The sequence below is a fragment of the Protobothrops mucrosquamatus genome, unplaced genomic scaffold (assembly GCF_001527695.2).
Source record: "Protobothrops mucrosquamatus isolate PMUCROS unplaced genomic scaffold, P.Mucros_1.0 scaffold_11, whole genome shotgun sequence".
Lineage (NCBI taxonomy): Eukaryota > Metazoa > Chordata > Lepidosauria > Squamata > Viperidae > Protobothrops > Protobothrops mucrosquamatus.
The window spans coordinates 1832978-1846229 of record NW_015386087.1 but is presented as its reverse complement, the minus strand read 5'-3'; the positions used below and the strand labels follow the sequence as shown (position 1 = coordinate 1846229).

Genomic DNA, 13252 nt, shown 5'->3' with positions numbered 1-13252 from the left:
TTGGCCTAGGGGGGGGATTGTATAGGGATTTTAATAGGGATTTTATAACTTTTCTAAAAATAACAGGCTAATTTAATATATATTTTAATTGTTTTTAGATATTTATTGTATAGTTCCGTTTTTTATTTGCCTGTAAGCCGCCCTGAGTCCTTCGGGAGAAGGGCGGGGTATAAATTAAAGTAATAATAATAATAATAATGATGAAAAAGTAACTTAGCAACGAATTTACAGGTCTGTAAAGCAAAGGAAAACTGAAGTAAGATCATAAATAGATTTAGTGACAGTTTGCCTACGAAGTTGTCAGTCCCAGTTGCGATTGCTAAATGAGTAGTTAAGTACAGTTTTACCCTAAAAAAAGAAATATCCCAAAATGTGTTCAGGTAATATTCTAATTTCTTGAATATTATTGAACAATGTACTGATTATTCCCACTCGTTCTTCCTATCACTGTATTAAGATTAACAAGTAAGGGGAGCTGTGTCATCCAAATAAAAGGCTTGTTGTCAGAACAAATTAGGGATAGAAATTATGGTTTGTTTTCTGATTTTTCTGACTTGTTCACTAACTTAAATTAATTCTGATTTGCCATATTCTCTGAACCATACTTTGATTTCATTTAAGTTAGCTCTTAAAAAATTAGTATAGAAATAAAGGTAATCCTAATTGAGACCAGAATTTTCATCACTAAGCTAAATGGTCATTAGGTGAAACGTGACATGACGCATCACTTAGTGAAAGTAGTTTTGGTAGTCCTGGTTGCATTTGTTAGACCACAACCATGCTATCGTTAGCTGAGAACCTTCCGCTTCTTCAACCCCCCACCTGCCTGTTTTCCCCCATTCTGTCCTTTTGACTGCCCTGCACTTTGCAGATACCCTTGTTACCCCCAGCTGACCACCCCCGTCGTCTTTCTTCGGCTGCTGCTGAGGTGTGCCTGGCACAGGGCCTTGCAAACGGCCAGGAGCTATCTTGGCTGTGTGCACCTTCTCAGTAGTCAAAGAAGACAGAGAAGGTCAGCTGGAGGCAGCGATGGAGTTGAAAGCAGCCAAACAGATAGAGATGTTGGGACCCCCCCCTTTATCCGATCACCCCCCCTTAACTCTGTGTGCGACACTTTTATTTACGTAAGTCCGAAGGTTCGTGGTTTTAAAACTAGTGTACTAGTAACATTGAAGATTACCAGTGACTTGTTTTCCAATCCACTCCTGGTAGACATAGTGATTAAACGTGAAGTTTCATTTTACCGGAGTGGTCGTATTGAAGGTAATATATTTCTTCCAGACACAAACTTGTTGTTAAGCTAGTTGTTTCTGATGTAAACAACTCTGTTTTGAGTTTGATGAATTCAAAATGGGGTCGTTTTGAGCTTGAAATGCTTCCAAAATGGTTGAAGTAATCAATTTCAGATTTAACATAGAATATTTGAACTCAGATCATGTTTGAGATACATACTTCTCTAGCAGTGTATATATGAAAACATAGTATTGGACATTAAAGTTTCAGGGTAAACAGCCAAATATTCTTCAGGTATTTTGTCATAATTCTTTGCCAATTGTCATGTGTATGAAGTTGGCAGGCTACAAGTTTCAAACCCTGGAAGACAATAGGATATGAGTCATGGTATATAATTTTGTTCAGTTTTATTTGATCAACTCTTGCTGTTAAAACACCAAACTATTAACTAAAGACTATTTTTTTGTTTCCTAACCTGATTAGGATATTGGGATGTTCATATTGTACCAGGATAATAGTATAGTGCATAGAGAGTGAAAATGATAACATTCAATATAAAAATTGTTAGCTGTATATTTTTGACCTATAGTTAAATTATCTGTACCTATTATTGCAGCTGCAGTCTAGTTCATTTTCTCTGAGCAGTTTTAAAACTTCAAAATAGATATACTATCCATTCTGTAAATTTACTACTTTTTAGAATGGACCTAGTTTGAAAGGAGAACCTATTACTATTGTAAATAACAGGCGTTGGGTTGAAAATTTATTATGATTATTCATGACATTTTTGAAGTATGAAATATTTTTTAGTTTTTATTACTTATTTTAAAGATACTTTTCATTTTTTTGTTTTTTAAAGGGCCTAACCACATACCCATACAGGGACCTGGACCAAGCCAGCTTAGCATGACAAACAACTCCATGAGCATACCTTCAAATAATCATGGGTCAATGGCAGCTTATAATCATTCAGTGCCATCTTCACAAAGTATACCTGGACAGAGTCAGATGACAATAAGCCAAGGACAACCTATGGCCAGCTATGGTCCCAGACCAAATATAAACATGGCACCAAATCAAGGTAAAGAAATAGATTGTTGGCCTTCCACTAAAAGTAGAATTATCACAAGAGGTAATGCTTTTACATTATTAAATTATTAAAAATATTTCTAAAGAGGTTGTTTATTTGCACTGATTTTACTCACTGAATGTTAATAGGTTAGCTTTTATAGTCAAGAAAAAAATAGGATGATTCTTAATTTTTTTCTATGGTTTCTGTTATACAATTTATCAATAATTTTTACTTATTAATGCCCCAAAAGGCTAGCATGTCCTTTGCAAGAGTTTCTGAGTGCTCAGAAAAAAGTCTACATCTGCTTGTCAGAGATTTGTTTTACTGGTGGTTATGACAAAGATGGCCTTCTCTCTGGTTACTTCCTATCTTTGAGCAATCATTCCTTCTATGATATCTTTTCTGATTCCCTGGAGTTTTATTTTGATGTTAGTGGTTTTCACTGTGATGATTGTAAGCTTCTGAGAGTGTTTCTATGTATGCTATGTAAAGCAAAGATACAAATATTAATAGATATACACTATATAGAATTTAATTTTTGACTACAGTCCCTTGTACATGTTATAGAACAAAATTTTAAAAGTTTCTTTTTTCTCACTTTACCCCCCCCCCCACTGAATTTTGAATGTGCTTGCAAAAATGCATTTATTAAATAAGAGGTTATAAAAGCAAAATAAACCAGATAGTTTTATGTGAATCTCATAACCTCATGTTTCACAACAAAAACAAAACATGGATTTTGTAAATATGTGTGTATGTATTTCTGTGTGTATGAGGGTAGCTTGGGACACATAAAAATGGCTCATTGTTTATTACTAAGAGAAAAGATACCCGTGATTATAGATTGGTAAATTATGTGCATTTTTCATGCAGAGAATCTTATGGCATATTTTCAAGACTGATAGAACATAATAAATTTGGGTGCTATTGATAGAAATTAATATTTCAGAATTGAAAAAAAACATTAAAACATTGCTGTGTTTCTTCTCATTGTAGGTCCCATGATGCACCAGCAGCCGCCATCTCAACAGTATAATATGCCCCAGGGAGCAGGACAGCATTATCAGGGACAACAGCCGCCAATGGGAATGATAAGCCAAGTTAATCAAGGAAATCACATGATGGGACAGAGGCAGATTCCTCCATATAGACCTCCACAGCAAGGTAAGGTTTAAAAGTTGAACATTGTTTTTACTCGGTTCATTCAGTTTCTCTTAGTTGTTGCAGGCATAGAAACCCCCTTTGTCTCATCACTTTGAGGCAAATTTTGCTTGCTATAAGCATGCTGACATCTAGCCATTGTCAAATGTGTCATATTAGATTCCCCTCCAAATAAATTGAGACTAAACTAATCACCACATTGCCAATAAATGTTGAAATCTGTATTTCTGACACAGAGGGCAGCTTAAATATATATTGTCTATATGTTTGTGAAATGTAAATTCACATTTATATCATACGCTCAAGGTGCTCTCTACAATACGTACATGTATTAAACACAAAGCATTAAGTAAACTTTCTGAAACACAGTGCTATGGGTGGGGGAAGTCTGCAGGTGAGACATTGAGAAATTAGTGAGCGTGTTAACAGAAAAAATAAATTATTTACATATTGACTGGTTGTGGTTTTTCAGGCCCACCACAGCAGTACTCAGGCCAGGAAGACTATTATGGGGACCAATACAGTCATGGTGGACAGGGTCCTCCAGAAGGCATGAACCAGCAATATTACCCTGATGGTAATCTCTCATAATGTTAACTTTCCCATTTTATATACCTGCCCATTATTAGTGATACATACATAAAACCACGGTTGAGCAAAATTTTAGTTGTTAATCACTAGAATACTTTTATTTATTAACGTTTTCAAGTTCCATAGTTTGAATACCCAAAAGATAATATTAATTTATTGCTTTCTCAAAATATTTGTAGTTTAATTCAAATACAATACATATTTTTAGAATAAATCCCTCATTTTGCTAGAGAGTCAAGTTTTTTTTTCACACAGATGGTGGTTATATAATATGTTTATAATAGTACTTCGCGTATAGAAAGTTGTTTTAAAGTAAGATTTAACAGAAACGTGTCTGCTAAAATAGATTTCATCCTAAAATCCTTAAAGGAGAAATTCTCTTTCAAAAGTATATTTTTTCTGCATATTTTTTTTAAAAGGAAAATTATCCCAAATGTATTTATTTATAAGATGTTTAACCCCACTTTTCATTCAGAAACTTGAAGTAGCATACAAAGCACTTCTTCCTGTTTTGTAAACCTCTAGATTGGACTGAGAGAATGATTGGCCCTAAACTACATAATAAAATTCTGTAGCTGAGTCTTGTTCATTATCTAGATTTCCAAATCCAAATTCAACACTTTAATCCAGTAAACCACATTGTTTTGAAATGTATTACACTAAAAAGCATTGCAAAGCAGTTAGAAATCTGATTCTTTGTATATCCTGATGAGAGTTTTTGCTTAAGAATTCTAAATTTTAAATTATATGTTTAAATAGTATGATTAATTACAAACTGAATAGATGTGGGTTGCAGTTGTAAGAGACCGAATGACACTTTTATGTATTAAAATTCATGGTGGATAGTAGACTATTTTTTCAATGTAATTGAATGTAGTGGGTTCTGTCTGACTGAAGATGTTACATAAATAATTATAAAAAGTATCCTAAGCTTTATTTGCAACTAGGTAAGTTGAGGCAAGGTTGTGCGACTGGTGTCATTTCAGAGGTCACAACAGGCTTTGTCAAGGTCTATTTCCAAAAGTAAGAAGACATTGGGCTGTTGAAGATAGGGTTGGGGATTTTAAGAGATAAAATGGCTACTTTAAGCATCTGCATCAGTTAAGGCAGCCATTTTTACTCTCAAAGCCCTTGAAGTGTAAATTAAGTCCCAAGTTTACAGAGCCATTCAGTCGGGGAGTGTTTGGGGGCTATAAAAGGAACATTGGCAAGCTATAGGTACTCTCTGGGGCATAATTTTTGCACTTGCGAGCTCTGTTATATTTGAAATATGTGTAACACATAATGTATGAGTATAAAATATTGTTTATAAATAGTCCTTTCTTTGAGAAGCTGTTGAGAAGATACACTACAAAAAAACAAATTGCTGTATGGCTGAATTAAATTTGTGATGCCCATCAAAAAAAAATTAAAAATAAAATACTTTAGCATAGGCTTTCAAGAAATGTCTTGTTTTTTCAAAGCCATTGTTGTTTTCAATAGTGCAAATGAACTAGATTCTTACAGGAAAGTATCTGATTTGAATGAAAATGTCAAGCAGATCCTATTGGTAGATGGCTGTATGGTATAGGATAGCCTCATTTTTCTTTTTTAATTAGATTTTAGTTAATGTATTAGTATTTTAATAAATGTGTCATGTAAAATCATAAAAGTTTATTGAACATTATATATTATAGTTCACATTGCTTTTAATAGCATCCATTTTTGAATTGAAGATAAGTAGAACAGTTGTTCAACAAAGTATGATAATTGAATTCTTTGTTCATTGTAATTAAATAATTCTTTCATAAAAAACATTTTTTACCCTTTTACCAGAAGCTGTAAGACCATTCCTTGCTGTGATGTTACTAAAACTACTTCATTAGCTGATTTTTTTTCCTTTTGTCACATGTTCATTCAGTAAGAAAGGAAATCCTATTGGTGAATCCTTCTAATTTAATTTGAAGGTTTTTTTATGTATTTCCAGCTGACACTGATTTTTCAGTAAAATGAAATATTCATAGGGTTTTCACTCAGAGGCCATTAACGTTTCTTCCTGTCTCTTGTCGAATTGATGTAGGTCATAGTGATTACGGTTATCAGCAACCGTCGTATCCTGAACAAGGCTACGATAGGCCTTATGAGGATTCCTCCCAACATTACTACGAAGGAGGTATCTATATACCTTCACACACACATGCGCACATACATTCCTTTTCCTCTCCCCTTCCACAAAATAGCAAACATTTCTTGCACAACATTAACTTGTTTCCTGCCCATGCAAAGCTCTTGTAGTCTTTTAGTTGCTGGCTGTTAAGAATGGCAGGGAACCAGTTTCTTGCAAACTTCTAAACTTACAATTTTAAATTTGTTATTCTAACAGCAGTAAAATTATTATAACACTATTAGTTGATTTTTCAATAATATTTTTATTTGAACATAAACTCATTGGTCCAGTTTATATTTTGTGTGTATGTACACATACAAATATAGTGCCACTAGGAAACAGCTTGCTGATTTGTGTAGCTAGTTTGTGCTCTGTAGCTGTCTTTAATTTTGTCTTTTTTGTTTGTTTGTTTGTTTAGCATAGTCATGGCCTTATCAAGTCATGACATCACGTTCCAGTAAAAGTAATACTCGTTTGGCAGAGATGTGAAAATACTGCAGTTTAGCCTTGCAAATTTGGCTTTAACTGCAGCTTGGCTGAATATCTTCTGTTTTGGTTTGTTTTCTTTGTTTTTGATATAAAACTGCATTTTCATTTTGTTTTTCGTGGTGTTTGCTGTGCATTTTAAAAAACACACACACATGCAGAAGAAACAGCATGTAACTGTTTTTGCTTCATTTCCTATTTCAGGTAATGCTCAGTATAGCCAGCAGCAAGATGCATACCAAGCCCCACCTCAACAACCAGGCTATCAACAGCAACAATACCCAGGTCAGCAGGGTTATCCTGGACAACAGCAAGGTTATGGTAAGTAAGAGGATACACTTGTATAGGGAATCTTGAGTATCAAACAAGGCTTTGGGCAACATATGTACTCTTAGTTCCCTGTGTTAATGAAAGAGATACACAAACACATGCAGTAGTAGCAGTGCTTGGTAGTCATTGTTTAGTTAGATTCCATAGTTTTGTTTTGATCCTTTAAATGTCAATTTACCAGTAACTTATATATTTGTAAAATAATAAAACAATTCTGCATGTATGCAAAATAGAATTCTAAAGAGGAATTATAAAAACAAAAATAAAAAAGGGTTCCCTTGAGTTGAGGATAGAAATGTGAAACTCCAGAGAAGAAAATGGGGAGATTGGATTCCCCCCCCCCTATTCTCTCCTATCTTTTTCATATTTTTATGAAAAAGAATTGAAAATTTTGAGAAAGAATTAAACGCTCTCTGAAATCTTTTCTTTTAGAACAATAAATGCAACAAGACAAGATATCCTTATACAGTGGTACTTTGGTACTGAGCTGCTTTGAAACTCATCAAATTTGTTAGTCAACATATTTTGATGCAAAAGTTTGATCCTGATATTCATCGTTTGTTTGGTACTCAATGCACAAGCAAGAACTTGTTGTTGGATGCCTTGTGACTCACTACATTATTCCTTATGGGAAAAAATCGTTCGATTCTCATCATTTTGGATAGTCATCATACCTCCCAGAATCAATTAACAATGAGTACCAAGATATCACTGTATAACTATCTTAATTTCCTCAAATGTTTTATAATAAATTGCAATAGAATTTTAATAGCATATCAGAACAGTACAGTTTCTCTACACAGAAGAGAAGAAGTGCACTAAAATGGAAGAACAAGATTCATTCAAAGAGTATATGTAATTATTTTCTAATTAGATTGTATTCTTACTTTTAAAAAATACCAAACAAGGCATTGTAAGAATAATAAACCAAGCTATATACAAGTAGTCTTACTTATCAACCACTCTTTCAGTGACTATTTAAAGTTGCAAAGGCTCTGAACAAGTGGTACTTAACAATTGTTTCTTGAACTGCTGAAGGGCCTGAATCATGATCATAGTTCCCTCGTGGCCATGTGATCATAATTCAAGTGCTTGGCAAAACTTGCACTTTATGAAGGTTGCAATGTCATGTGATCACCATTTGCAACCTTTCCTGTTGGTTTTTCACAAGAAAAGCCAATGGAGAAGCTGACAGGAAAGGTTGTAAATGGTAAGTCACACCCCTTCACACACACCCAGTCTTCTTGCATTCATACCGTTCATCCGTTAGCCTTCCTTTGTTCACACAATTCACCCCCCAGCCTTCCTTTACTCACAGTGTGCCATCCATATCCCTGGCCTTCCTAGTCTTCACTGGGCCTCACGAAGTTTTCTCTAGCTTCCCCCAATTCCTACATGACTTGCTTCAGCTCTCCCAGGTCCTCCCCAGGCTTCCGCCCTCAGCAGCATCTCACATTTCTTACTTGGGGTTCCCTCCACTTCCCACTTAATGAATTGGGTGTGCATTGGGATTAAAGGCAACAACTGGGATTGCCCTCACTAAGCAATATGGTCACGTGATGTCGTGCTCTATCACCACATCATTTAGTGATGGCACTCCCAGTCCTAATTGCCATTGTAACTCGACGACTACCTATATCCTTTAATGTATGTTTTTAAAATTCCAAAGTCAACTTAGATCCAGAAGGGGTGATATCAGAATGGTTATTGCATATATTAAAACTTTGAGAGTGGGCAACTAAATTTCATTTTTGATGTGTGCCGTTGTGCCCACAGTAAAAAAATGACAATAAAGGTTATCTTATCTTATCTTAAGGAAAAATGGAGGATTTTTCCCCCCGCAAGACTTCAAAATTTCTAGAAAGTTTATAAGAATCCATATTTGTATAATGTACATTTCTATCTGCATGCAGGTAGTCTTTGACTTAAAACCACTATTTGGGACCAGAATTTTTGTCACTAAGCAGTACAGTTGTTAAATGAGTCATGCCTAATTTTACAATCTTTTTTGCCACAATTGTTAAGTGAATCATGTCATTAAACAAATCCAGCTTCCCCACCATTGACGTTGTTTGTCAGAAGTCGTTGGGAAATACTATAAATGGTGATTGTGTGGCCCTGGGACACTGCAACTATTGTAAATACGTGCCAGTTGCCAAGCACACAAATTTTGATTATGTGACCGTGGGGATGCTGTGATCGTAAGTGCAAGGACCAGTTGTCAGTTTCTTCAGCACTATCATAGCTTTAAATGGTTGTTAAATGAATGGTTGTAAATTGAGGACTACCTATAACTAAATTCAAAATCTAGAGAAATAAAAATATTAAAACTTGTGTTTTTAATGACTGAATTGCATCAATTTCTGTATCAAATATTGTAGGTCCTTCACAAAGTGCTCCAGGCCCTCAATATTCCAATTATCCTCAAGGACAAGGTCAGCAGTATGGAGGATATAGACCTACGCAGCCTGGTCCTCCCCAGCCTCCACAACAAAGGCCTTATGGATATGACCAGGTACAGTTCTTGGAGTTACATTTTTTTAATGAGTATTTAAAGTTTTAAGTTCAAATTCAAATGCTACTCTATATGAATATATAAGCATTTCATTTGAAACAGTTTTAATAAAAGGTAAAATTAAGCATCACAAATATACCATTGTACAAGTTCTCTTTATTTTTCAGGTAACCAGTTGAACATTAAAATCAGTCTTCAGAGCTAATAGGCATTACTGTTCATCTGCATGGGCTGATGAATTGTAATGGGTCCAAAGCAAAGATTCTGAGTAGTAGATCAGATTGTTGATAGTGCCATCACTGCTTATATGATTTATGATTTACTTTTGGTTTATTTCACTGTTAGCTGTGGGCAAAAATTGCACGGACGAGTAAAGGATCCCTGAGGAAAATGGCTCAGCCATCAACTGTCACCCACAGCCAGTCTGCCTCGCAAGCAAGCATCCAAGTTGCTCCCTTGTCCTTCCATGCCACCTATCAATGTTAAGAAATTTCAGATCTCATTCTCAGTTCCAAATCAACCAATCATGGCTCACCTGTTGGCTTTGCCACCAGCTTATACAGGGAGGCAGGAAAGAAAGATCTTCCCATCTTCCCCTACACCAGGGATGTTAAACTCGCAACATCAAGTGACGTGTCGCAACATATCGCGACTTTTTTTCCATTGCCGACAATGAGGTGGGCACGGTTTCGCCATGACGCATCCGGCCTGCAGGCCGGCAGCTTGACATCCCTGCCCTACACCATGCAACCTATAGTTTTCAGAGAAGTGTACTTGGAAAGCCCAGTGGTGTTGAAGCATCCACAACTTCTCAAAGTTTCATTCCTGTGGGGGATCATGGGTCCCACCATTCTCTAAACTTGTCCATTTGAATTACCTTGGTTCAATAGTTATTGCACTGTACATTCCAATTTTGCCCAATTTTAGGTTACAAACAGACAGTAAGAATATTAGTAGCATATAGATTGATGCTAAAAAAAAAATCCTGTACCAAGAGAGTATTGTGTTGGTAATAATGGGCTGTATATAATGGTGGCACATCTAATACTTTATATAAGTGAGCCAATGCTCAAAATTTCATCCTAGAACTTACAGTGTCAGTTTCCTAAATATTATTTATGCTTATTCTACTTGAAGACAGAGATAAAAATCTATTTTCGAAGAGAATTATACTTACATACTCAAATTAAAAAGCAGAAACAAAGAATAAATGCATTTTGTATTTAAAATGTTTTATAAAAAGCTGTTTGGGAAACCATATTTTGCTTTTGGGGGTAATTTTTAATATTCATTTTTTTATATTCAAGGCAAGATATTTTAAAAAAATTTCCAGGATCCAAAGAACAAAACAATGGAATTATGGAATTGTTTTTGAATAGTTCCATTGAAATCAAATACCAATATATTGCTGAAAGTATAATTCCAGTATCTTTTTTCACATGTGAAATAAGAAATAATCCTACTTTAAAAGAAATCAGTGCTAAGAATGTATGTGTTTTACTTTTAGATTTTTGCCCTTTACTTACTATCCTCCTTTTTCAATTTATTTATAGGGGCAGTATGGAAATTACCAGCAGTGAAAACATAATTTAATAAGCAGTACCTGTTAGCACCCTCATGGTCTCTTCGGCATTGTCAACATCTTTTGAAGAAAATCTTCAATTGCATCTAATTTTAGAAAGAAAATGACAACCTTGCCTTGTTAATAAATGGCTGTATTGGAGTATATTGCCTATCTAGGTTAGCTTTTCTCAGCTAATTATAAACAAAAGTAATTGTCCTTATGGAAAAAAATACATCTGTACTCTAGATGGCAATATTGGACAGAAAATACACTCACAAACAATTTGCGGTGAGCTTAGAACTGTATATCAAAGAGTTACAGACTGAAGTATGTGAGCAGTACTGTATGTTTATGAAGGTTAAGGGAATTTAGTATTTTTCAGAGATTCTTTTGTAAGAGTGAGGGAAAATTTTTACAGCAGCAATATTTTATATATTATTTTTTTTCATGTGGAATATGCAAGGCAGTACACTACAGGCTGGCAAGGTCAGAAACCCAAATAGATGAGAAATACAAACTGCGAAGTGATGAATTTGTGGGTGTGTATGCTGGCCGCAGTGTTGGATGAGAAGGCAACCATGTATTTGGCAGATCCTGATAAGAAGACTGCGTATCCCAACTACTGAAATGATGGAATTATCATGAAACCTAAAGCACTGTCTACTATAAAGTAATTTTAAAACACTTGGTGGAAAACTGTCAAATGGTTGTACCAGTTTACCTTTTCCTCCAGTAACTCAAAACGATATGAATTTTTAATGGCCTTGTAATGGTTTCAAATAAATGAGCTGTGATCTTTTTTTGATTGCAGTAATAATGACTTTGAAAAAGTGTTATTTAGCCTGATTTAAATTTACAAAGTATTTATAAACAAATTATAGATAAGTTGACATGTATTTTATTTCACAAGTGTATTTAACTTGTAGTACAATAATTACTACGTAACAGATAGTATAGCAGCTTTTGTAAAACTTGTCTAAACTTTCTCATTCAAGAGTGAATATCTTTTAAGAGAAAATACAATTGTGTTTATGTCAATGTTTGTATTGGTTATTATGAGACCAAAAGTACATTTTAATGTGTTTTTTTAATATCAGTTCCCTTGTAAACTATAAATTCTGACCAATACCACATTAAAGAAATTTGCTATCTAAATCAAACAGATTCAGCAGGGAATACAAAATTCTTTAAGACTCTCCTACTGTATTTGAGGTGCATTACTGAATTCTGTGTTACAGAAGCATACATACATTCAGACAGATATTTGAAAAGTTGCTGATAAAATCAGTCATGTATTGGTATATTTTGATAGGAAAATAGCAGGAAGTACCTGAATTAAGACATAAAAATACATTCTTCCATAATTCTAAATAGAGAATATTTTTATGTCAATTAAAATCAAGTTTTGAACTGAAAATATGAGATTGATATGAATAACATGCTTTTAGATTCAGTGCCAATTTTCCACCACTGTGTACTTCATTGCTATTTAAAATTGTATTGCATTAACTCTTAACAGAAGAATAAATTATTTGTGATTTAATATCCTAATTGCTCTTTTAAATTTACTGTTTAAATTTATAATGAATTTCTATTTTATTTTTAGTGCTTTGTATAGGATAACTAAATTATATTTTTATTCTAGAACTTTATCACAATTGTCTCTGGGAATCATGATCTGTGAAGCTATAATCAAGGTGACTGAATTAGATAAATGTTGAGGCAAAAATGTGTTGAATTCAATATGTTATAGTTATGGCTTCTTGTTTAGAATATGCTTAACTGACATTAGGAAATAATTTCTTTCTAGATCTTTTGTTGTCTTAAAATTGCAGTTTTAATAAGCAGAATTTCCTCTGGGTTTTCTCTTCCAAGGAATAATGCATTTTCAAGATTTAATTGTTTTATTAACAGTCCTATTTTCTTAAAAGTGTTTAATTGGTGACAAACATTATCTTATTCTAATAGGTTAAAATAAGTTAAGAGATAGCTCCATTTTATCTTATGTTTTAATTTAATTTGAAACCTAAATAAAGTGTAATATTAACTATGTGATGCAATGGTATCCCCCTATAAATGGAAATTCAGCATCAAAATCTTACCTAAATTAAGTCATTCTAGTTAGAAGCAATCAGAAATAGGAAATAATGCAAG

General features: G+C 34.1%; 1 protein-coding gene across 3 annotated transcripts in view; it reads left to right on the top strand.

Moving 5' to 3' along the window:
• The window catches only part of SS18 (SS18 subunit of BAF chromatin remodeling complex), a 32410-nt gene extending 19764 nt beyond the window's left edge, over positions 1 to 12646 (top strand). The window contains exons 5-11 of one of the 3 annotated variants that reach the window (XM_015822280.1): positions 2093 to 2314; positions 3302 to 3469; positions 3939 to 4043; positions 6117 to 6209; positions 6894 to 7010; positions 9401 to 9534; positions 11088 to 12646. In XM_015822280.1, the coding sequence (XP_015677766.1) occupies positions 2093 to 2314; positions 3302 to 3469; positions 3939 to 4043; positions 6117 to 6209; positions 6894 to 7010; positions 9401 to 9534; positions 11088 to 11114 (866 nt within the window). In that variant the 3' untranslated portion in view covers positions 11115 to 12646. The remainder of the gene's footprint in view (positions 1 to 2092; positions 2315 to 3301; positions 3470 to 3938; positions 4044 to 6116; positions 6210 to 6893; positions 7011 to 9400; positions 9535 to 11087) is intronic. The other 2 variants (XM_015822352.1, XM_015822426.1) reach the window with 2 other exon arrangements.
• Positions 12647 to 13252: the final 606 nt, after the last annotated feature.